At 40.9% G+C, this 23,187-nt stretch overlaps 1 protein-coding gene across 5 annotated transcripts; it reads right to left on the bottom strand.

The window, feature by feature from the left end:
- Positions 1-731: 731 nt before the first annotated feature.
- Positions 732-23,183, bottom strand: LOC140650497 (AN1-type zinc finger protein 5-like). 5 transcript variants are annotated; one of them, XM_072858854.1, is made up of 8 exons: positions 23,074-23,183; positions 22,679-22,809; positions 18,214-18,499; positions 17,533-17,696; positions 17,011-17,122; positions 16,096-16,193; positions 2,692-2,817; positions 732-2,410 (listed from the first exon to the last, which is right to left on the bottom strand). In XM_072858854.1, exons 3-8 carry the CDS (start codon positions 18,414-18,416, stop codon positions 2,262-2,264), a joined length of 852 nt encoding a protein of 283 aa, XP_072714955.1. In that variant the 5' UTR covers positions 18,417-18,499; positions 22,679-22,809; positions 23,074-23,183; the 3' UTR covers positions 732-2,261. The 5 variants fall into 5 exon arrangements, with proteins under 5 accessions (XP_072714955.1, XP_072714954.1, XP_072714956.1 ...); XM_072858853.1 differs by having other exon boundaries at positions 22,679-23,151; XM_072858855.1 differs by having other exon boundaries at positions 17,539-17,696; positions 22,679-23,150.
- Positions 23,184-23,187: the final 4 nt, after the last annotated feature.

Below are 23,187 nucleotides of genomic sequence, written 5' to 3'. Positions count from 1 at the left end.
TTTGATACTTTAAAACAGTTCCATGATTAAAAAAAATAAAATTCATCCTGGCACATGAAGGCCCAGAACATGCCCTTGTTCCCTTATCAGAAGTATATATATAGCAGCAGCAGTAATAACTTATCCCTTGAGTGTTAGTAATTCAGCAGTGAAGATAGCTTCTTCCAAGTCAACATGTGCTGTGTGCTCTGTACTTTTGTTTCTCCTTGGGAAGGTAAGTCTGGCATATGTGACATCCATATTTGGATACAGACCCTGACAATTCTGCCCAGGCCTGCTGGTGAAGATTTGAACAAAACAATGTAGTCATATATATGGTCATATAATACTGGCTGTATTAAACCAGATCCACTGGAAATAACTTTTGTAGGAAAAAAACCCCCCAAAACAAAACAAAAAACCCCAAACCAAAACAACAAAAACACCCCAAACCACAACAAACCACAAACATTTAAAGTTCACTGCTAATATTTCCTTCATTCCCTTTAAGCACGTTGTTGTTTGCTGACATCTTTGTCTGGTCATCAAGTAGTTACCTGTATTCCAGCTGTTCATGCTTCTCTGACCTCAACAAGCCATCTTAAACAAGTCAATACATCAAAATAAGAAATAAGGAGGTTAGACAGATAGGTTTAAGCAAAAAAGACATCTATACAAACCTAGTACTAGCTTTGTACCCCAACCTCCACAGGGCCACTTTCAAGTTACAGCAGTAACTAAAACCAATGAACTACCACAAAAAGTATTTCCTTCTGTACATGATTTTTATTATTTACATAATACAACAGAGCATAGATGCTGGATAGTGTGATTATGTGCAATATCTAAGTATGAACTATCTGTACATGTTTTCATATCTGATAACTAAATTGAAAGAACAAAGTTAAAGCAAAAGCCTGATGCTTTTAATAGTGAACTAAAAAACTAACTGAACACTGCAATAAGAGTCAGAAGTAACATCTTGTGTACATACACAACTATTTACAGATGAGAAGAGGCATTACTACAACACTAGTCTACACTATACTTGGTTATATAAAAACCCACAAGTTTCATACATCACAAAAAACCCTTCCATTATAACACAGAAGTGATATTGCCAGACAAGCATCAGTGAACTATACTGCCCTTTCTAGTTATTATACAAAGCTGTAGATAATGGAGCCCATGCAATACACCCAAGAACACTACAGTCCTACACCCAAGTACAATTAAAAATTATAAAGCAGCCCTCCAAGAGTGGTTCCAGCTCCCACTTAAGTCTACAGCAGTCATGTTGGGTATGGTTTTCTATACCCAACAATTGCACATGCAACAATCATTACATTTAAAACTTTTTTTTTTTAAAGAGCTCCCAATATTCTTTTGAACCCAGAACACACTGAATTTAAGAAGTACATGAATAATAAACTGCTCAAATACTTCTGCAACTTACACAGATGCATGTGTCACTTGATAGAGCTGCTGTGGTATGTCTAAAAACCCCACGCATACATAGTTTTTGTTTTGTAAGCCAATCTTAGCACAATATTGTGCTACACAACATTTTTAGCTATGCAAGGAAAAGCAGACAACTGTTGCAGGCTGGTTCTTAAGTTTCTAACAGGACATTTCCTTTGGGAAACTATTTTCATGATTCTAAAGTTAATGTAATCTGTTCCAAAATAGTTTTCTTCTCATACATATCTGATTTTTTCCATTTTTCCCATTGCAATTGTTAAATGACTTTTTATTAAATATGGCACCAACACTCATCTTACTGGAAGGTAGAGCCCTCTACATGACTTACATTCTGCTGGAAAACAACGGAGTGTGGAAACTAAAAGTAGAACAAGATTTTAAATTATAGAAGTAGACTGCCACCCTTTCTGACATATCCTTCTCCCAAACAGGCACATAGTCTTTGGCTAGTGTTATACACCTTGAACATCTCAAAAGGCAGATCTGCTGCAAACATGCAGATAGTATACATCTGTTTGGCACGTGAACTAGAGCCTGTCCTCTGTGCATGTGTATTCCTGTGCAGGTTCTTATCATCCAATCATATTCTGAGGAGAGCATATACATTTTCAAGGGCTGTATCTATCCAATTCTGCCTGTAACAAACACCCAAACATTCTGAAATATCATTAAGACAGACAAGGCTAAAATTAAAGCTTTGGAGAACAAAGGAAAATGGCCATGCATCTGCTCTTTAATGCTTTCCTAGGGTATATTAAAATAAAACAAATAAAAGTCAGTCTTTTCACAAATAGGCTAGTTTATATTCTCTGGATTTTTTCAGCCACCACAACTGGATTCTCTTTCCTGATTTTTGCTGCAGCTTCTGCTTTGTAATCATATGGGCAGTTATGCTTGTCAGAATAACGGTGAAGTCCACAAAATAAGTTTCCACATCGGCAATCAAATCCTGTACAAAGAAAAAGGAAAAGCAACATCACTAGGAAGCTTCAGACTTAAGCAAGCTATAAATTAAGGGCTTAGTCAGTACAAAGGGGGTATGTGTATCTACTTTAATGAACAGAATAAGTGAAATTAATATTTCCAAATACAGCTCTATTAAGGGATCTAACATTATGGATTTTGAAACAGCAAGCAAGTTTAATGGCTACAGATATTTCAACAAATTTAATCTAGTAAGAGGCAACTAATCATATAGATCTGTTCAATATTGACAAAATGTTCTCATACCTGTAAGGCCAACCTTCTTTCTGCACATGAAACATCTGTTCTTCTTTGGTTTAGGCAGTTCAGAAGCTTTCTCTTCACTCTGTGAAGTACTAGGTTGAGAAACTGATGGGCTTGGTTGAGTAACAACTGTTAAAGCAAGCAAAAGGAATAAAGGTTAATTTTTTCCTTTTCTTGACTTCACTAGCTACTTAGTAGCATGCTTGTATTTATTAACAGTTAATTCCCCTCTACTAAGACCCTGAAGTTTATTGTCTGAAGTACTAAGTAGAATAGGTATCCTATTAACTTCCCTTTTATCTCTACAGAAAATGATCAAGTTTTCCCCACTGTTCCATCATCTAGAAAATACAGGATACCTAGCATTATCACCTGTATACACCCATATAGGTGTAAAGGTTTAGAAAGCACTCCAGAAGTTTCATGTACACACAACATTGCCATATGATCTAGTTTAAATTAATCCAAACCAATAACAATATTATCACAGTTAAAGTTGTTGAACAGAGGGGATACTTGTGGAAAACAGTCAATAGGAACATATTTTAGAAACAAATGACATTTACAGTAATGCTTTTTTGTCATAGTACCAAATTACTCTGCCACTATACTTGCCAAGTCAGATGACCTAAAACCTCAGAGAGTCAACCAGAACAACAGCTAACATTCTTGAGCTTCAAAGCACTGATTCAGTGATACACAAACCACACAGCTCAAAAGAGCCCTTGTTTCAGACACTTTTTTTTCAGTAATTTAAAGAAAAAAAGTACATATTTACATTGGATATCTGTATCCTTGTACTATATTCAACCTTAATGATCAAGCAGGTAGAGTCAAAGTGACTTAATTTTCAATTGCCTTTGTCACGAACTCTTTTGGTCAAATTTTAGTCACATTTTACTCAAGTTCTCTGCAGGACAGAAATGGGTCCTTCTGTGAACTTATGTGGATCTGTTAGTTTTCTTTGAAAAATTAATTTTTCATCAGTTGTTTTTGAAATCCTTTTTGTACTTAAATTAGTGCAGAGGAAAGTCAAGGGAGGCATGTTTGTATACAAACTTTAACACATAGAATCCAAGGAGTCTGTTCCTGTTCAGTTTTCCTGAACGCTCAGTTGTATGATTACATCTATTGTTTTAAAAGATAACGAGCAAACTATAAAATACACTCCAGAATTAATGATTGAGAACATAGGCTTAAAGGACTCATTTGTAACCAACTTCATGCACACAAATAGGATTTCTTAGTTGAGATCCTTTTGGATCAGTAAGCATTGCATTCTGTAAAAAGGGGATTTTTCCAGACATCATGAACCCCTTATAGTTATATTTTTTATTATCTTTACTATTAATACCTGCTCTTTTAAAATTTTATTTGTATTATGTTACTACTAACACAAAGCCTCACAGATCCAAGCCCCATTTCACAATTCACTGCAGAAGTTAACAAAGAGAGCCTCCAGTCAGTAGTTCATATGCCAGATTGTAAACAAGATTCAGAAGTGAAAAACTTTGAGGTAACAAGGAACTTTCAGTGCTTTGAAAAAGTTTTATACAGTAAAACAGTATTTTCTTATACAATAACTGTAACAGTCCTAAGGAACAACCCAAACTCTTTACTAACTTTATTTCTGGCATATTCTATAGATTTTTCTAGAAAGTGTGAAGAGCTCAGTGTCAATGCTATTTTGCTAAGTCTGAGGATAAAAATACCATCCAGTCTTGGATATATAATACTTTTTCCATATTTAAGCATGCTATTGGTAAAAATCAAAGGTACAGCACTACAGTCATGACTGCTATTAATACTTTTCAGCGTAGTTTCCACAGCTGCTTTTTAATTAAAGAAAACAATTCCTTTGTCTTGACAACTAATATTTTCTAGATGAATAGATATAATCCTTTAAACTTGTCTTTAAACCCCAAGGAAAGTAGTATTCAGTATCAGATAGTCTAGTTGAGAGCCTGTGACCAAAAAAAAAAATCAGGTTAAAAAACACTGACACCACAGTGTAAGCCTGTTGGATACCACGCACCTTAGCTGACAGGCATTAGCTATGGCATTAAGAAACTGACTAAACATCTCCCAAACAAAGAAGCATGGTCAAGCTCCTTTTAGATTTGTTATATTGCCAGTCTGTTTAAAATGAAATGCTAGTTGTAAGCCATGGCAGATGGAAAAAAAGGAACCTTCTGATTCTCTCCCCCATCCCACTCTGGGGGAGTGGGCGAGCAGCTGTGTGGTGCTTAGCTGCCTACCAGGGTTAAACCACAACAGGCCTTTTTGGCACCTGACATGGGGCTCAAAGGGTTCGAGATAACGACAGGTTTGATTGGAATGCGCTAGATCGAGTTTATAGCTGTTGTAGTTGTTTATCTATTAATTGGCAGGCTCCTGTGCTTGCCATGGGGCTTGCTTGTCTTACTGTATATTAGAATCTAGTGCTCATTAGTGGCTGCTTTTTGCTTTTGCTGCTTGCTGTACTGCTTATCATCTTACTCTGCTGTGCCTGGGAACATTTTGATAACAGCAATGGCCATGCACATGGGCTGGCAGATGGCTAGGGCACTGCCGCTGTACTGGACAGGCTGGAACTCCGGTGTGAACTCAAGTCAAAGGGACTGTCCACGCGGGAGCAGGACACCCTGAAGCATCTGTGGCTGTGGATACGTCCATGCCACAGCAGGTACAGTCTTGAAGGGATTGTGGCCCAAGGATAAATCCACGCTGGAGAAGCTACACCTCAAAGCATCTGTGGCTGTGGATAAGTCCACAACACAGCAGGTACAGTCCTGAAGGGATTGTGGCCCATGGATAAGGCTGTGCTGGAACAGGTGCACCTCGAAGCAACTGTGGCTGTGGATAAGTCTATGCTGCAGCAGGTATACCTTGAAGAGACTGTGGCTCATAGATAAGGCTCCACTTGGAGCAGGTACACCCCTATGGGACTGCAGTCTGTGGATAAATCCAAGTCAGAGCAGGGGCAAGGGGAGGATTTCATTGCAATGTTAAACCCTATGGCCTAGTACAAAGGGACCAAGGGTAGAGACTGTAATGGATATACCTTTAAACTGTTGTAACCTGGGATTTGAGTTGCATGTTATAGGAAGTACTATAGCAGGAACCACCTGAACCAGGGGAGGACAAACCTCACAAGAAGCAGTGCAAGTGCAGCTGCGACCCAATCTGAGCTCACTGAACCATCAAGGCAAAGAGATAGTCTAGTAGATCATTCTGTGTCACAAAACAAAGATATTAAAAACAAATCCATCTAAGGGAAAATGTTACCAACTACGACAAATGTACTTCCTCCTCCATATAAACAAACTGACTAGTGTTCACTGCCACAACCAGCAACACGGGAACTAGAAAGCAATGATAATAATCCTAAGTGCAAAGGACCATCTCCCAAAAGAGCTGCCAAACAGGATCCTTCCCCCACAACTAAAATACATTCCAAAAAGGAAAAGCAGATAACGTGCAGAAATGGGCAACTAAAAGGTCCTAAGACAAGGAGGTGGGGCAGGGCCCCCTAAATCAAAATTAAAGTGTTCAATTTATTACTCTACACAGATAACACCTGCAGAAAGGAGGTATCCTCCCACTTTTATGCCAGCAGAGTTAGATCTAATAATGAGTTTTAATAATGAAGTCCTCAAAGTAGCTTCTGATTAACAGCTAGAACAGGGACAACACCCTTTAACTAAAGCTCACACATCAGAACAAAAACCCCTTTTTCATCAAACTGTGACTCAAATGAAATATTATAAGTTTTGGTTGTTCTGGCATGACATTAGGAGCCAAATTCATCAGATACTATTCTGACAATTGCTTGTCACAAAAGGCTCCCTCTAGCATACAAGCCAAATCTAACTGGGCAACTACAATGTCATTCCTCAATATATTAAATTCATTTTATGCCAGAAATCATATTGTGTTAGTCATCAGGCAAAGTACTCCAACTGATTACCATATGATTGCCATGGAATAAATCACTAGACAAAAGCTGAAACAATGGTAGGAAAATGGTTGTTACTGTTATCTGCAGACCTGCTTCCTCAGTACCAATAACCCTATTCATATGAAGCAAAGCCTTTTACCACCAGAACATGTTTTATCGCCTTAACAGAGTTCCTGTTGGCATGTAGCCCCCTCCATCACCATGGTTATTTCTCTTGCCAACCATCGGCTCAGGTTATCAGATGAGGTTTGTTTCACTTCAGTTTTACGAGACCAGTTCCCCTGCTACAATGTTGGAGAACTCAGGAGCAAAAGAAGTTTTCAAAACTGGGCATGACTTTAAAAAGCCAAATGGCAGAAAGCCAACTGTATCCTGGGCTGCATCAAAAGAAGGGTGGCCAGCAGGTCGAGGGAGGTGATTCTGCCCCTCTACTCTGCTCTGGTGAGACCCCACCTGGAGTCCTGCATCCAGCTCTGGGGTCCTCAGTACAAGAAAGACATGGACCTGTTGGAGTGGGTCCAGAGGAGGGCCACAAAAATGATCAGAGGGATGAACACCTCTCCTATGAAGAAAGGCTGAGAGAGTTGGGGTTGTTCAGCCTGGAGAAGAGAAGGCTTTGGGAAGACCTAATTGCTGCCTTTCAATACTTAAAGGGCGCTTATAAGAAAGGTGGAGAGAGACTTTTTAGTAGGGCCTGTAGCAATAGGACAAGATGTAATGGTTATAAACTAAAAGGTGGCAGATTCAGACTACATATAAGGAAGAAATTTTTTTATGATGAGGATGGTGAAACACTGGAACAGATTGCCCAGAGAGGTGGAAGATGCCCCATCCCTGGAAACATTCAAAGTCAGGCTGGACAGGGCTTTGAGCAACCTGATCCAGTTGAAGATGTCCCTGCTCATTGCAGGGGGGTTGGACTAGATGACCTTTAAAGGTCCCTTCCAACCCAAATCATTCTATGTTTCTATCTACTAGGATAAGGATCAATATAATCCTAGTACAAGAAGTGCCTGAAAAAAAGCACAAATACAAGTGTTGCATTGTAAATTTGGGAAGATTTACTTCACTCAGTCTGAAGATAAGATGCATCTTTAAAGCAGACAGAGGGGAAACAGCAAGGTCACTGATGATTGGAAGTAATCCACAAGCCACAGCATGACAGCTCTTCAACCTATACACAGAAAGGTCCTACAAACAGGAAGAGCAATGCTACTCTGACCCCAAAGTATTAAAGCCACAGTGACGCGGTGAGACTTCTTCTGAAAAAGCAATAACCACTGCAATAACTAGACTTTCAGAACTGACAAAGGTTTTCCTTAGATAAACCAATACAGCTAGAACAGTTCATGAAGGACTGTATCCCGTGTGAGGGACCCATGCTGGAGCAGGGAAAAATTGCAAGGAGGAAGCAACAGCAGACAGGAACTGTTATGAACTGACTGCAACCCTCCATTCCCCCTGCATCACTCAGACTAGAGGGAGGAGGTAGAAGAGTTTGGAATAAAGGAGTGAAGTTAAGCCAGGGAAGAAGGGGGCAGGGGGAAGTCATTTTTTGTTTTGTCTTTGTTTCTTATCATCCCACTCAATATTTTTTTTAATTGGCAATAAATTAAATTCATTTTCCCCCAGTTGAGTCTGTTTTGCCTGTGACTGTAAATTGTAAACGATCTCCCTGTCCTTATCTCAACCCATGAGCTTTTCCATCTTATTTTCTTCCCCTGTCCTGCTGAGGAGTGAGAGAACAGCTGGGTGGGAATCTAGCAGTCAGCCAAGGTGTCCTGGTTTTGGCTGGGATAGAGTTAAGTATAGTGCTCTGTATGGTACTGTGTATATACAGTATACACACAGCTGGTATAGTGCTGTGTTTTGGATTTTAGTATGAGAATAATATTGATAACACACTGATGTTTTGGCTGTTGCTAAGTGGTGTTTACCCTGGTCAAGGACTTTTCAGCTTCCCATGCTCTGCCAGGTGCACAAGAAACTGGGAGGGGGCACAGCCAGGACAGTTGATCCAAACTGGCCAAAGGGCTATGCCATACCATATGACATAATGCTCGGTATATAAACTGGGAGAGTTGGCCGGGGGGTAGCGATCGCTGCTCAGGGACAGGCTGGGTGTCGGTCGGCAGGTGGTGAGCGGTTGTATCACTGGTTTTGTTTCCTGGCTTTTTTTCTTCTCTCGCTCTCTTGTTTTCCTTCTCATTACAATTTATTATCCTTATTTTGTTCCAATTATTAAACTGTTCTTATTTCAACCCACAAGTTTTCTTACTTTTGCTCTTCTGATTCTCTCCCCCATCCCACCGGGGGGGGGGGAGGGTGAGCGAGCAGCTGTGTGGTACTTAATTGCCAGCTGGGGCTAAACCACAACAGTCCTTTTTGGCGCCCAACGTGGGGCTTGAAAGGTTTGAGATAACAGATTAACCAGAGCGTATTAAGTAATTTAGATCTGTATAACAGTTGCGGGCCATGATATTGATTCATCTGTTCGAGATATTGGTTTACCTGATCTGCACCATGCTCATTTTTTTGCTGTACACGTTAAAGATCGGTGTTGATTTCTGCACTTTGCTGTGCTCTGCTTTAATTGGTGATGTTTTGCCTATGAGATTTGTTATTAAAACACTGGCCTTGAGTTCACTTCAGTATCCAAGTTTCATACTGAAGCCATTACTGTACGTCAGGTACCACCTCATGGAGACAATTAGCAATTATACTTCTTCCTCTGAGAGGTTTTTTATGGAGGAAATACAGAATGGCACCTTCGCTACTTTCTTCTAGAATGTTTCCTCGTTTGTTACAATAACTTTTCAGTATCTTGACATCCTTGGGTAGTTAAGATACATCTATTGGTATTGCTTGGGAATACTGTTTCAGTTTTGTCCAAGATTAGTAAGCAATTTAAGAATATCATCCAGAGATCTGCCCCAAGGCCGGATAGTTATGAGTGGCAGGGTGTGTGGGATAGCATGGGCAAATGCCTAGGATGGTGGGCACCTCCAATGCTTTGGAACTTCACCCCTGAACAAGTGCAGAATCCTAAAAACTAGTAGAATATTTGGAAAAAGTATGTTGTCACCCTGACAATTCTAGAGAGACAAAAATCACTGCAATGTGCTGGGGTCTGGCCCATGCCTACCGAGCCCTGTTCAACACTATTCAAAACCCTCAAGGATCTGGTGACAAAACAACAGGCACGCAAGCTACTCCAGGCCCACCTGCGACAAGCACCATGGCTACTTCTGCTCCCCCCGCGACAGGCACCACAGCTACTCCAGTTCCCCAAGCAACAAATAATGCAGTTGAACCAGGGAACCAACCCGTGTCAGTATCAGTCGCCCCTACACACAAGAAGAAATCCTGGAAGTGAAAGTCAGCTCGTTTAGAAAGGGAAGATGAAAAGAGCAGGGCCATCACAAGGAGAGGAAGAACTTGTAGATGAGACGGAAACCACCCGATCCCTGTCCCTGAGTGAGCTGCGAGATATGCGAAAACATTTCAGCTGTCGTCCAGGCGAGCACATTGTCACCTGGCTGCTCCGATGCTGGGATAACGGGGCCAGTAGCCTGGAATTAGAGGGTAAGGAAACCAAACAGCCGTGTTCACTTTCTAGGCAAGGGGGCATTGACAAAGCAATTGGAAAAGGGGCACCAGCCCTCAGTCTCTGGAGGTGACTCCTGTCAGCTATGAAGGAAAGATATCCCTTCAAGGAAGATGTTGTATATCACCCAGGCAAATGTGCCACCATGGAGAAAGGTGTCCTGTACCTGAGGGAATTAGCTGTGCTGGAGGTGATTTAGGGTGACCTGGACGACAAGCAGCTACCCAAAGATCCAGATGAGGTCCAGTGCACACGACCCATGTGGAGGAAGTTGGTACGGAGTGTACCAGTGTCGTATGCCAACTCATTGGCAGTAATGACCTGGAAAGACGGAGACGGTCCAACAGTGAATGAAGCGGCTAGTCACCTCCGGGAATACGAAGAAAGTATCTCTTCCTCCCTTGTCTCGGCTGTGGAGAAACTGTCCCGGAAGGTCCAACGGTGCAAAGAAGATATGTCCTACTCCCCACCTGTATGGACCAGTATCTCAGCTATTAGGAGTCAGCGTTCTTCTGCTCAAGAGCAGAGGATATAGAGGGTACACACCACGGGGCACCCTATGGTTTTACTTGCGTGACCACGGAGAGGACATGAGGAAGTGGGATGGAAAAATCAACCTCGACCCTAGAGGCGCAGGTACGTGAGTTGCAAGGAAAAACAATCACACAAAGGGGTTCTTCCAGGAAAATTGCTGCTCTGGTTTCCAGTGGACAGTTCCCTAGACAGAGTAAAAGGGCTGATCTTACTCCTCATTTTAATGAAGAAACTCCTGACTTGTATGTACAAGAAACGGGTAATGAATACTATGAACAGGACTAGAGGGGCCCTGCCTCCAGCCAGGTGGAGGAAAGGGACAACCGGGTTTACTGGACTGTGTGGATTCGATGGCCTGACACATCAGACCCACAGGAGTATAAGGCTCTAGTGGACACTGGTGCACAGTGTACCCTAATGCCATCAAGCTATATAGGGGCAGAACCCATCTGTATTTCTGGAGTGACAGGGGGATCCCAACAGCTGACTGTATTGGAGGCCGGAGTGAGCCTAACTGGGAATGAGTGGCAAAACCATCCCACCGGGAGGGGGGAGGGTGAGCGAGCAGCTTCGTGGTACTTAATTGCTGACTGGGGCTAAAGCACAACACAAGGTCAACCCACTACACCTCCCCATATTTAAAGCAACCAGAAAGGGCTACCAAAGTAATACCAAGAAGGTTTTTAGAAGCTTCCTCTATACCCAAACAAATTATCCAAAATAGGACCCTAGCAGTTTAACAAACTACATTGACTTCCACAGTACTAGGAAGCAGTAAGCATGCCAGTGAAGAGTGAAATGCTTGAGAGCATAAAAAATGGTTTTAAGCATTCTAACTACTTTTACATGAAAGTAATCCTCAACTCCCACCATGGAAGAACTGGGAAAATTAAAACAGAAGAAGGAATAAAGGTAATAGACAAAGAGCACCCAAAAGTCATCAGGAAAGCATACTGCACTTCTGCAGTACCAGAACTGAAAACTGTACTACAGATTACATAATCCTTACGCTGCACATTAACACAACTGACTTGTATATAAAGTTTGAGTCATTGAAAATAAGATGGACAGTATTATGCTTTATCAAGCTTGAGAATTAATATTTTATTCTTCAGAAATTGCAATTGCTGTGCTGATCTAGGTACCCATGATAAAAGGCTAAAGAATAAACTGCATTTTTAATTTGATGCCAAAACTGGGATAAAACTGTTCTGCAGCATGTAACCAATCTCCCACATGTCCAACTCTAACAGGCACACTGAATATTTTTACTCTTACATCAATATAACAGATACCCCTGTTTAAGTATCACACTGAAATATGGTTTAATTTGGTTACCATCAAGACTTAATGTCTGTTGCACATCTCTCAAAAAGATACAGTAGCATCCTATCAGCAACAAGCACAGGACGAGCAGTTGGGTTCTCAGTCTTATTTTTCAAGGTAGACAGCTTCAAAACTTAGAAGATATTATTAGTTCCATTTCAGAATTGTTTCAATCAGGGACATCTACTCAAGCTACAGCAGACATGGGAAATGGGAAGATAATTTTGAACACAAGACAAAGTTGATATATCTAATGATTTTATCAAGAACCACAAAAGAACTGTCTACAGATAGCACCCACAGTTAAATACTATAGCCATGTTTGAAAACAATTCAGAATCAGTTATTAAAACAAGAACCAAGCAATATAATCTATTTATCATCTCAAACCTTCAATATCTCATAAGATAGCTGTCTATTCAGCATCTTACTCAGAATACTATCTGCAACACACACTGTATATATCATAGTTACTGGTTTTATCTATAACATAAGTGAGAGCAACTCATAACAGGGTCTCAACCTGCATGTAGGACAGCTGTGGCATTTAACATTAAAATAACTCATCATATTGTCTTGGTACAGAGCCAAAAGACAAGTGAGCTAACCATCATCTCATGAATGCCATTAAATGTCAACTTCCACGAATGGAAAGGACAACTTACAACGTGGATGGAATAAGACTAATTTAACAATATTTGGGGAAGTTTTTTTAACACTTATTTTACACAAGACCATACGCATTTCAAGTTCCAGTTCACTTTCTTTACAGGCAGCACTATTCCACAGCTGTGGCTTCAGAGTGATAACTCACCACACTGTCCCCTAAAACAAAGCTATTACTGAGTTAAGAACAATAAAGTTTGATATGCATGCTGATACTAATTAAGTCTGAAAACACTGACAGAACTAATGGGAGACTCATTCAGAAAGGTAGTGACCCATGAAAGCAAAAAGAAAAAGCTAAAAATATGGTATGACTTGATACAATATGATTATTTAAACATACTTGTTTTCAGAATAGTTTGGTTTTAATGCTCAATATGTATGCTCTCTTGTATGGATGTTTTATTGCCACTTAAAAGCCTCTACTATGCCTCACCAACTTGGTAATGGTATTGCTCTGATGTAATAATCAACACAAGGAAAGTAAAGGATTTAGATAAGGGGTTTTTGCATTTAATTCCTGTAAATTAGCGTGGAAAAGACACAAATATGAACAATCTCTCTAGATTGCTTCAGGTATATTCTGACTTTGGTCAAGACTGGACTAGAATTCAATCCTTAATTAAAAAGTGTAGAAGCATATCAAAGGCCTATAAAATGCATGATATAACTAATGCCCAATTATGAATTGGAGTTTTGATATAAAGGTCTTTATATTTCACTGACTTGTGAACAGTTCATCAGATAAGCAACTGGACTGAACACATGCCACAATTCAATTACAAAACTACAACAAGCAAGAAAGTTGAACTAAGAAATTACAAGTTACAACAAAATACAGCATGTTAGACATCTAAATTAGAACCAACTAGGCCAGTTACATCTGTCATGCCTTTCTTCCTTCAAATGCTAAGATATGATTAATTGCCTTCAGACCTGATTTGTTCTGAATGAGAATCCAGGTTACAACCTCAACCTGTGAAAAACAAGAGAAAAACCAAGCCTGTTAAGCTTCATTTTTGTCAACTTCAGAACCTTCTAGAATCAGATGCTTAAATCCCAACAGCAAGAAAGTATACTTTTAGTCCACAGACTTCAAGACAGTTGTCCAGACCTAACTATTTAGAACTTTCTGGCTTGCAGAAGAGAATGAGCCTTCATAGTGCTGAAGAGAAAAAAAAAAAGAAAAAAGAGAGAGACAGACACCTACTTCGATTGAAGGCTACATTGTTTGTTCCTGACCTACCATCTGATAGACAGTTATGAAATTCAATAACCAGGGCGAGACTACACATAAAGCTGAACAGTCTTTTCATTAGCAACATCATGACAGGCATTATCTTAGAGAATTACATCTCATAGAAAGTATTAGCTTTGTTGTAGTGAGGTGACATGAATCATCTACTCTGTTATTGTTTCAGCTCCTCCTCAAGAGGGGCCAACACATATTGGATGCTGCTGGAAAAGAGAAAGAAAAAAAAAAAAAGGAACTAGCCCAAACACAATAGAGATTTACAAGAAGTTGAGGCCAGCTTTTCTTGACTGCAAGATAGTTACAGGATCAATACAGTGAATACAGCAAACAATTGGTATATCTTAAATGTCTAATAAACCCTTTGTAATCTAAGAATGGTATATAAGGACACTATTCTGTGATGTCTAAAAGCTGCCCCCAACTCGATGAACTTCTTTTAGAGCAGCTGAAGACTGTTTCAAGAATTTATGGATATGTACTAAGGAAGACAATTTTGTTATAGAAGTTTTTTTCCAAACATTTAAATTCTACGGTAGTTTTCCCAATGATCTCTACACAAGCTTTAACAGAGCTTTGACTGGTTTCAACCTGCAAGATTATTATCTTGAGTTGCTTTTATGTATTTTTCCCCTATTCTAATCAATAGAGAGTGCTGTGTGACGCTACCAGTTAGTTGCCTTGTTATGAGAAAATGGATATTAAGTCAACAGAAACAGAAGATTGCCCTTTACAGTTGACAAAATGACAAATCCCTATTGGCAGTTTTAGTAAGACAAAATTTAGCTATTACTTGACCACTGTGACCATTTTATGTATTTCTTTCCTGCCTGTCACTTTTTCAGGTAGCAATTCATAACAAGACAATATGGGTTTATAAATATTGTAACAAAGTATAAATTTAAGTTACATACAATAAGCCTCTTCAGATAACATAAGTTACAAGAAGCTGAAACATGTAAAGATCTCCTCAGTCTGTACATAACCAAAAAAGAATATAGTAAAAGCAATTGTAATTTAGTTCATGTCACAATTTTAACTTAACATGACTTAATTAAAATAGTAAAAACTTATGTACAAACACTGAACAATTAACTATCAGCTGTAACAGCAGTCTTATTGACAAAGATGCATCTAAATAGTGCTGAGTGGTACCTTCTGCAATTTTCAACTCAGATTTTCAAAACAAAAAAAAAATCATTTTATCTTCAGTTGTAGTGAACAGATTTTCCTATTAAACATCAGCTTTTAGTGTTTTAAGACTGTTTCAGAACTGTTAAAATTAACAAGTGTCAATACCTATAGATATCAAACAAGTACATTAAGATACCCATTTGAATAAACTGCTATATAATAAAACATGAATTCAATCACTCACTAGTAGGTAGGGAAGCAGTCCCTCCCCACCTCCCACCAAGAAATACTTTACACTTCAAAGTTTAAATACTACAGCTACAACCTTCCTGAACAGGAGTAAAACTTTTAAATTGAACATTCTTACTAAGCAATTAATGCCATAAGTATTCTATATCCACAGAACAATGTTTTGGTTATATCTACTGATTACTCAATTAGTCCAAGAGCCTTTAGCAGTCTTTGTTAGTATTTTAAATCAAATATTCCCTTCTCCCCCACTCTCATTCTTCTGTAGAATGGAATTTATTAAGAACTCTGTTCTTCAAATGCAACAAACCATTTTGATTGCCACGAGTCAGCAGGAACTGTACTGCTAGATTATATACAGAAATCAACACTGACTTCAAAATTGAACATCTTACGCCCAGATAGAATTTAAGTGTCTTACTTTTAAAAATGAAGGTTTGATAGACAAAATGCTCCTCAAGTGTCAAATTATCTACTAAAACCAAACATGTGTCTGAAAACTATATTCTGGCACTAGTAATTTTTCTTGATTCCGAGAGTACTAATACTCAAGAAGCATCCATAATTAACAGTTCCTCAAGACCATCGCCACAAAGGAATATGCCTACTTAAGAGAAAGTAAATAAATTGTCAGCTTCTGTTAAGTCAGTTGTACCCAGTGTTACTCTGCAAACATACCTGGCTCGGTCTCTGTTTTCTGTGATACTTTTTCCTCTCTCGAAATGCTCATTTCTGTCATTTGCTGCATTACAGGCAAAGCGGCAACAGGCACAATTCTGTTTACGTACAGTGAAATGGGTAATTACATTAGTTTTGGGTTCATAATAAGAGCTTAAACTGTCAAAATCCATCAATAGACTATCTGATCAGTTATTATTGATACACGTTCCTGACCTGTACTTCTATCTCTCTTCCCTAGAAGAAACTAGGCAATCTGTAGCAAATATTTCCCCAGATAAACCAGAAATGTCCTTGTAAATGCAGTAGTCCAACACCAAACACTAATTAGTTCTCATTTATAAGGATTCATAAAGCACTGTCAGGTGCGCTGTCCCTTTTTCCTCCGCAGAAACTCACTGTAATAGGGCAAGGTTACTGCAACATTACTTTAACTTGCTATACACTCACAGTTCATTCAAACCTCAAAATAATACCTTCATCTGGTGAAGGGTCTAGAGCACAAGTCTTATGAGGAGCAGCTGAGGGAACTGGGGTTGTTTAGCGTGGAGGAAAGGAGGCTCAGGGGAGACCTTATTGCTCTCTACAACTACCTGAAAGGAGGTTGTAGTGAGGTGGGTGTCAAGTCTCTTCTCCCAAGTAACAAGCCATAGGACAAGAGGAAACAGCCTCAAGTTGCACCAAGGGAGGTTTAGATTGGATATTAGGAAAAAATTCTTCACCAAAAGGATTGTCAAGCATTGGAACAGGCTGCCCAGGGAAGTGGTTGAGTCACCATCCCTGGAGGTATTTAAAAGACGTTTGGATGAGGTGCTTAGGGACATGGTGTAGTGGTGGACTTGGCAGTGTTAGGTTTATGGTTGGACTCGATGATCTTAAAGGTCTTTTCCAACCTAAATGATTCTATGATCTTACCTTGATTTTTCAGCTGTGCTACTAGCAGTACCTTCACAGTTGTTTAAGCTAGTGTCTGCTCTCTGTACAGATGCAGAGTCTGAGGTAGGACTGTTTGAACCACTAGCTGTCCCTATATAACAGAAATTTGAGAAGTTAATTATAAGCAAAGTATAGAATACAAGTTAGTCAAGTAGTTTTACATAGAGTTATGAACCATTTCCAATCATTCCTCATTCTACTGCATCTTCTTAATTAAAAGACAGTCTATATTGTTAATGACCAAAATACAGGGATTATATAAGAACACACGTATAGCGGAGGGTAAGTAGAAACGCAAATTAAGGCTCAACACCAAGTGGGCTAGAATATATTACACAAAAATGCATTTTTATTTTTACTAAGATTTAAAGTATTATTCCCTTTGATATTCATAGTTTTAGTATGCAGCTATCAGATCTCCTGAAAAAAATTTCTACGATTCCTCTCATCACCTATACATTATATTTTCAAGACACACAAAAAAAATAAAAATACTCAAACCTTTACCCATTGGGCTGATTCTACCACTATTCTGCTGTCGCTGAAGATGCTCTTTGTAGCAAACAGAACACATCCCATTTGTCCTAGGATTTCCATAAAATCCACATCCTGTACTACACAGCATGGGCCCTGGGGTCTGGTTTGTCTCCTGAGCCATTTCAATGCTGTAAATAAAACCAAGAGCTGCATTAGGAACTGGCATTTCACCAAAATCGATTACAGGGTTATAGAATTAAAATAGGTCTGCTTACCTTGCCCACAAAAAGCTATATCAGCATTTTTAAAGATGGCTATATGGATGTTAATATATAATTCAATACTTCGATTGTATTGATAAGTAACATAGTTATGAACCTCTACGAGAGGTAAAAAGCGTTATCATAGTGTATTGGGTCGACCTTGGCTGAAAGCCAGGTGCCCACCAAAGCTGCTCTATCACTCCCCCTCCTCAGCTGGACAGGTGGAGAAAAATGCGATGAAAGGCTCACGGGTCAAGATAAGGACAGGGAGAGATCACTCACCAATTACCGTCACAGACAAAACAGACTCAACTCGGGGAAAATTAAATTTATTGCCAATCAAATCAGAGTAGGATGATGAGAAATAAAACCAAATCTTAAAAACATCTTCACCCCTCCCCTCCCTTCTTCCCAGGCTCAACTTCACTCCCGATTGCTCTACCTCCTCCCCCCTCCGAGCAGCACAGGGGGATGGGGAATGGGGGTTGCGGTCAGTTCATCATGCAGTCTCTCTGCCGCTCCTTCCTCCTCACACTCTTCCCCTGCTCCAGCATGGGGTCCCTCCCACAGGATACAGTCCTCCATGAACTTCTCCAATGTGGGTCCTTCCCACAGGCTGCAGTTCTTCAAGAACTTCTCCAGCATGGGTCCTTTCCACTTGTCCTTTCCACAAGGTGCAGTCCTTCAGGAACAGACTCCAGCGTGAGTCCTCCATGGGGTCACAAGTCCTGCCAACAAACCTGCTCCAGCATGGGCTCCTCTCTCTACGGGGTCACAGGTCCTGCCAGGAGCCTGCTCCAGCACGGGCTCTCCATGGGGTCACAGCCTCCTTCGGGCATATCCACCTGCTCCGGTGTGGGGTCCTCCACAGGCTGCAGGGTGGATATCTGCTCCACTGTTAACCTCCATGGGCTGCAGGGGGACAGCCTGCCTCACCATGGTCTTCGCCAAGGGCTGCAGGGGAATCTCTGCTCTGGTGCCTGGAGCACCTCCTCCCCCTCCTTCTTCACTGACCTTGGTGTCTGCAGAGCTGTTTCTCTCACATATTCTCACTCCTCTCTTCTGGCTGCTGTTGCACAGCAGGTTCCCCCCCCCCCATCCCCTTCTTAAATATGTTATCACAGAGGCGCTACCACCATCACTGATTGGCTCAGCCTTGGCCAGTGGCAGGTCTGTCTTGGAGCCAGCTGGCATTGGCTCTATCGGACATAGGGGAAGCTTCTAGCAGCTTCTCACAGAAGCCACCCCCGTGGCCCCCCCACTACCAAAACCTTGTCACACAAACCCAATACACATAGTAATACTGAGAAGTAATATACTTGTCAGACACTGAGCTGTGTGTGCAGGTTACGACCAAATTGAATTCAACCGCCAACAAAAACTTTATTACCAACCTCTGAGCACTTACAGGGTAGAAAAAAAAAAAAAACAACAAAAAACCACAACCAAACAACAAACCACAGCTAGATGGGTAGAATAAGCAAGACCAAGTTTGGGTCTACTAAACAATTCTGGTAATTAGCATAACTTATCTTTGCAGACTCCAAAAGAAGAACTCCACTTTTTCAGTAATATTGATCTTGCATCATTCTGATGCCAATCCCATTATTAGCAGTTTGTACTTTCACAACACATTTGTTAAACAGAACAAAAATCACTGAAGTATGGGCAACAGTCATTTTAAAACTGTATTTTATATCTTTAGGAGAAGTTTCCATAACAAGACCTTTAACTCTGCTTAAATTGCATATGAAGCCCAATACCGAATATTAACCGGCAACAACATGCATACAACAGGCCCTCAAAACAGATTATCAAAAAGCATTTATAAAATAAGCTTAGACCAGATTTTACTCTTCCAAGAAAAATAAAACATTTAGACTGTTGAATACATTCATTTACACAGCCTACGCATTTCCAAAAAGCCAGTTAAATCTTTTGTCTTAAAGATATAGGCAGACTTCTGCACCTCCCAAAAAGTAGATAATGCTAACCCTAATCTCTGCCATCAACTGCAAAAGTTAGGAATAAAAATACTTCACCTTCACTGGTAGTTAACCTCTGCAAAACAAGGCTAGTAAAAAACCTGATATAGTAAGCAAATCCTTAGTTCCCAATGGCAATACAACTGGAATATAGTAATCAAGCAATCTACTACAAATTGAGGTCACATAAGAATATTGCGCTTGTCCTCCAAAAATTTACATTTAGTGGAAGTACTGCCTATGGCACTTGGAGACATTTTAGTGAAAACTCTAGATTACTGCTTTCCTCTAAGGGCAGCCACAATAAGGGACATTTGTCTGCTGATGCCCATGAGAACTCAAACATACCAAATGATAATATCTCAACAGTACGACAACTGTAATTGACAGCAGCATTTGTCTAGTTAATCTAAACTTCTTGGGTCAAAGTAAATCAATAGCAGGAGAAAAGAGTAAAATTAATCTGCTTGCCTGCTGATGGTCATGGGACTTCAACGATTTATACCTTTGTTTCAGTACTACAAAGCAAACACACTTATTCTGATATACCTCTCAACAAACTGCAGTTTTACAGCCATACACCAGTCAATGGACACAACAGAAAATCTAAGACCTAAAAAAAATATTCTCATCTTTATTGTAGCTCTATGTTATTATAATACAAATAAAGACTGTACTTCTGCCCTTATTATGCAGGTAAGCTTAAAGTACTATCAAAAATGCTATCACATACACTACCACCACCAATCTCAATTGACTTGCTCCACTTTCAAATTAGCATGTTTCACCACTTACTAAATTTAGCTTTAGGTATTAATGTTGGTATTAACATATCACAAACAAGAGTCTTCATGGCTCCTTTGTCAGCACAGTCTTTCACTACATGCCCTTAATTGAAAGATTAAGTTGTTATCCAATGCTTAAGAAACCGTGCTTTTTCACACTCCTTAAGGTCCAGGTATCACCTGACTAGGTTATAATACACTTTCCAGAATTTAATCTACTAACCAGGACACTAAAATATGCCATTTAATCTTTTGATCCAACAGTAAAACTGAAGTTTTCAGAAGAGACAGATTACAGACTTCTCCAATTTTTCCCTATGAGCTTTTCTACTAAGATCAGTAACTAGCTAAGGCCTTACAAATTCAGTTCTATCTCCTGGAAAACTAGCTAATACCATCACATATCTGCTTTCCTGAACTTTTCTCAGAAACTTGGGTCACATGGGTGAGCACATTAGCTTACACTGCAACCTTGTGACAGGTGGGACAGGCTAAGCTAAAGGCTGAGACACAAAACCTTGTCAACAGGGGCCTCTGAAATCAGCTTCTATTTACGTCTCTGAAGGCTGCCAACTCCAACAACCCACAGAACTGAAGCGGCCGAGCATACACCCACTGTAAGAGGAAAATATGAAATTCTATTAACATGACTACAGCTTCTTTTCTAGAGGAAAACAGAGTGCAGATACTTAAATTCAATCAAGAAAATGCAGCATCATGAGGTAGTCATCTCAAACAGACATTTTCATCTCTATTTCACAGCAAGAACAGAAAACAACTGGCTATGATCAGAGACCTAAGAGATGATTACTCTCTCACGGCCTTACAAATACATCCCCCAACCTTTTGGTTGGGTGGTTACAACCAAACCTTTGCAAAAAATATAAAGATCTCTTCTACCCCCAAAAGGAGAAAGTCTTAACCCTCAGAGATGTCCCTGTTTAACCCCGACCTCCCAATATAAAAAGGAGCTATTTTATTCAGCGTGTTAACTCAAACAGTAATTTACGTCACTGACCTTCAGTTACTGGCAAATTTACCCAGCTAAGCTAAAAGGGGAACATAACTTTAATAATAATAATAAAGTATTTAACAAAGTCTCATAACTAAGACATCTTTTTAGTTCCAAATTACAACTAAGCTGAGGCATAGTCAACTTTAATAACAGCAGATATTGAGATTATTTGAATGATCAATATAACTAAGCTCTTTCTTGCACACCGAGTGCACTTCCAATAAACAACTGAATCCTAACACTTATGCACTTCGTGAAGTTCATAATAAATGCACTTAAAGTTATCCTAATACTCATTTTAATATAATAAAGGGAATACAAATACAAACTAATTTTAAATCAATAATAAAACCTTGGAATTGAGTCAGCGATGGGGCTAAACTAGCTGGTTAAATATTTATCTGAATATCTTCCGCTAGAAAACGGACCACAAAAAACACCCAAAAACCAAACAAACAGCAAGGATGTTTCACGTATACGCTTCTCTAACAGTGTTCTAGGTGAAGCAAAAAGACGAAGAACACGGATCAAAACCGGGCATTTCCCAATGACAACTAAATCCAGCTCAATGAGTCAGACAAAAGGAAAGGCACCGCCAAGTGCTCAAAGCGTGGTACGTTTCAGTCCCGTCCCCCCCCCCCCGCCGACGACACCGGAACACAAAAGACCCAGAGGCTGCCGGGCTAAGGAGCAAAAAAAAATAGGAGAGGGTGCCAAGCCGGAAATGTGGAGCTCGGGGCACTCCCCGCCGCGCCGGGGCCTCTCACAAACCCCTGAATCATGTTCGGCAATGGCTGCCGCGCGGCTCCCCTCACCCAGTGAGGACTGAGGAAGCCTCATTGTCTCGCTCCCTTTGTCTGCCCCACTAAGGGATGAGAGGGGTGTGCGCCAGCCCAGCCCGCGGCCTCCCTCCGCAGCACCCGCCGCGTCAGAGTGAGGAAGGAGATCGCCGGAGGAGACGAGAGACGCCCTGCCACCCCTCGCCTCGCGGAAGGCAGCAGAAACGCCGCGGGGAGGCCCAAGCGCCCCCCGCGCCGCTCCTCTGCGCACACCGCCACCGCGCTAACAGCTCTCAGAAACCGAGCCCGCATCCCCCCCAGCCGCCCCTCAGCGCCCGTGTACCTGCTCCTGGGAGGGTGGAGGCGGCACGGCCGATGTCGGAGGCGCTGCAGGTGGCTCCGGACTGTTTCTGGGAGAGCGAAGGGCAAGAGGGTGCAGGGCACGAAGCTGGCGGCGCCACCGCCGCTTCCCTTCTGCGGCAGCAGCGCGGAACGAGACGCGCGACACGCAGAAGGACGAAAGGAAGACGCAAAAAAGAGAAAGAATTGAGGAAGAAGGGTGGAGGAAGAACCCGAACCCGCCGGTCCGCTGGCGTCAGCTCCGCCTCCTCCTGGATGCTGCTGAGGCCTGCACGCCCGCGCACTTCCACGCGGAGGCGGCTAGGGAGGGGGAAGAGAGGACGAGGCACATGCGAGGTAGCTCACGGTACTGCCGCCATCGCCTGCAGAGTCACCAACCTCCCTGAGACTGGGGACTATACAGGAATGGACAGAGACTCCGCGCGTAGTCAGAGAATCGTCTGCCCTCCAGGGGGGCGGGGAAGCGGAAGGAACTGTGTCCAGAGCAGTGAC

Source organism: Ciconia boyciana, chromosome 4 (genome assembly GCF_034638445.1).
Source record: "Ciconia boyciana chromosome 4, ASM3463844v1, whole genome shotgun sequence".
NCBI lineage: Eukaryota > Metazoa > Chordata > Aves > Ciconiiformes > Ciconiidae > Ciconia > Ciconia boyciana.
This window is presented reverse-complemented; position numbering and strand designations above follow the sequence as displayed.

Bases quoted from the DNA above. Each gene is read 5' to 3' on its own strand.
- LOC140650497 (XM_072858854.1), bottom strand. From the start codon at position 18,416: ATGCTGGAGAAGTTCTTGAAGAACTGCAGCCTGTGGGAAGGACCCACA. The intron at 2,818-16,095 runs GTATGTTTGCAG...TTGCTTTAACAG, and splicing joins GAAAACAGAGACCGAGCCAG to TTGTTACTCAACCAAGCCCA. The intron at 2,411-2,691 runs GTATGAGAACAT...TTCTTTGTACAG, and splicing joins AAAGAAGGTTGGCCTTACAG to GATTTGATTGCCGATGTGGA.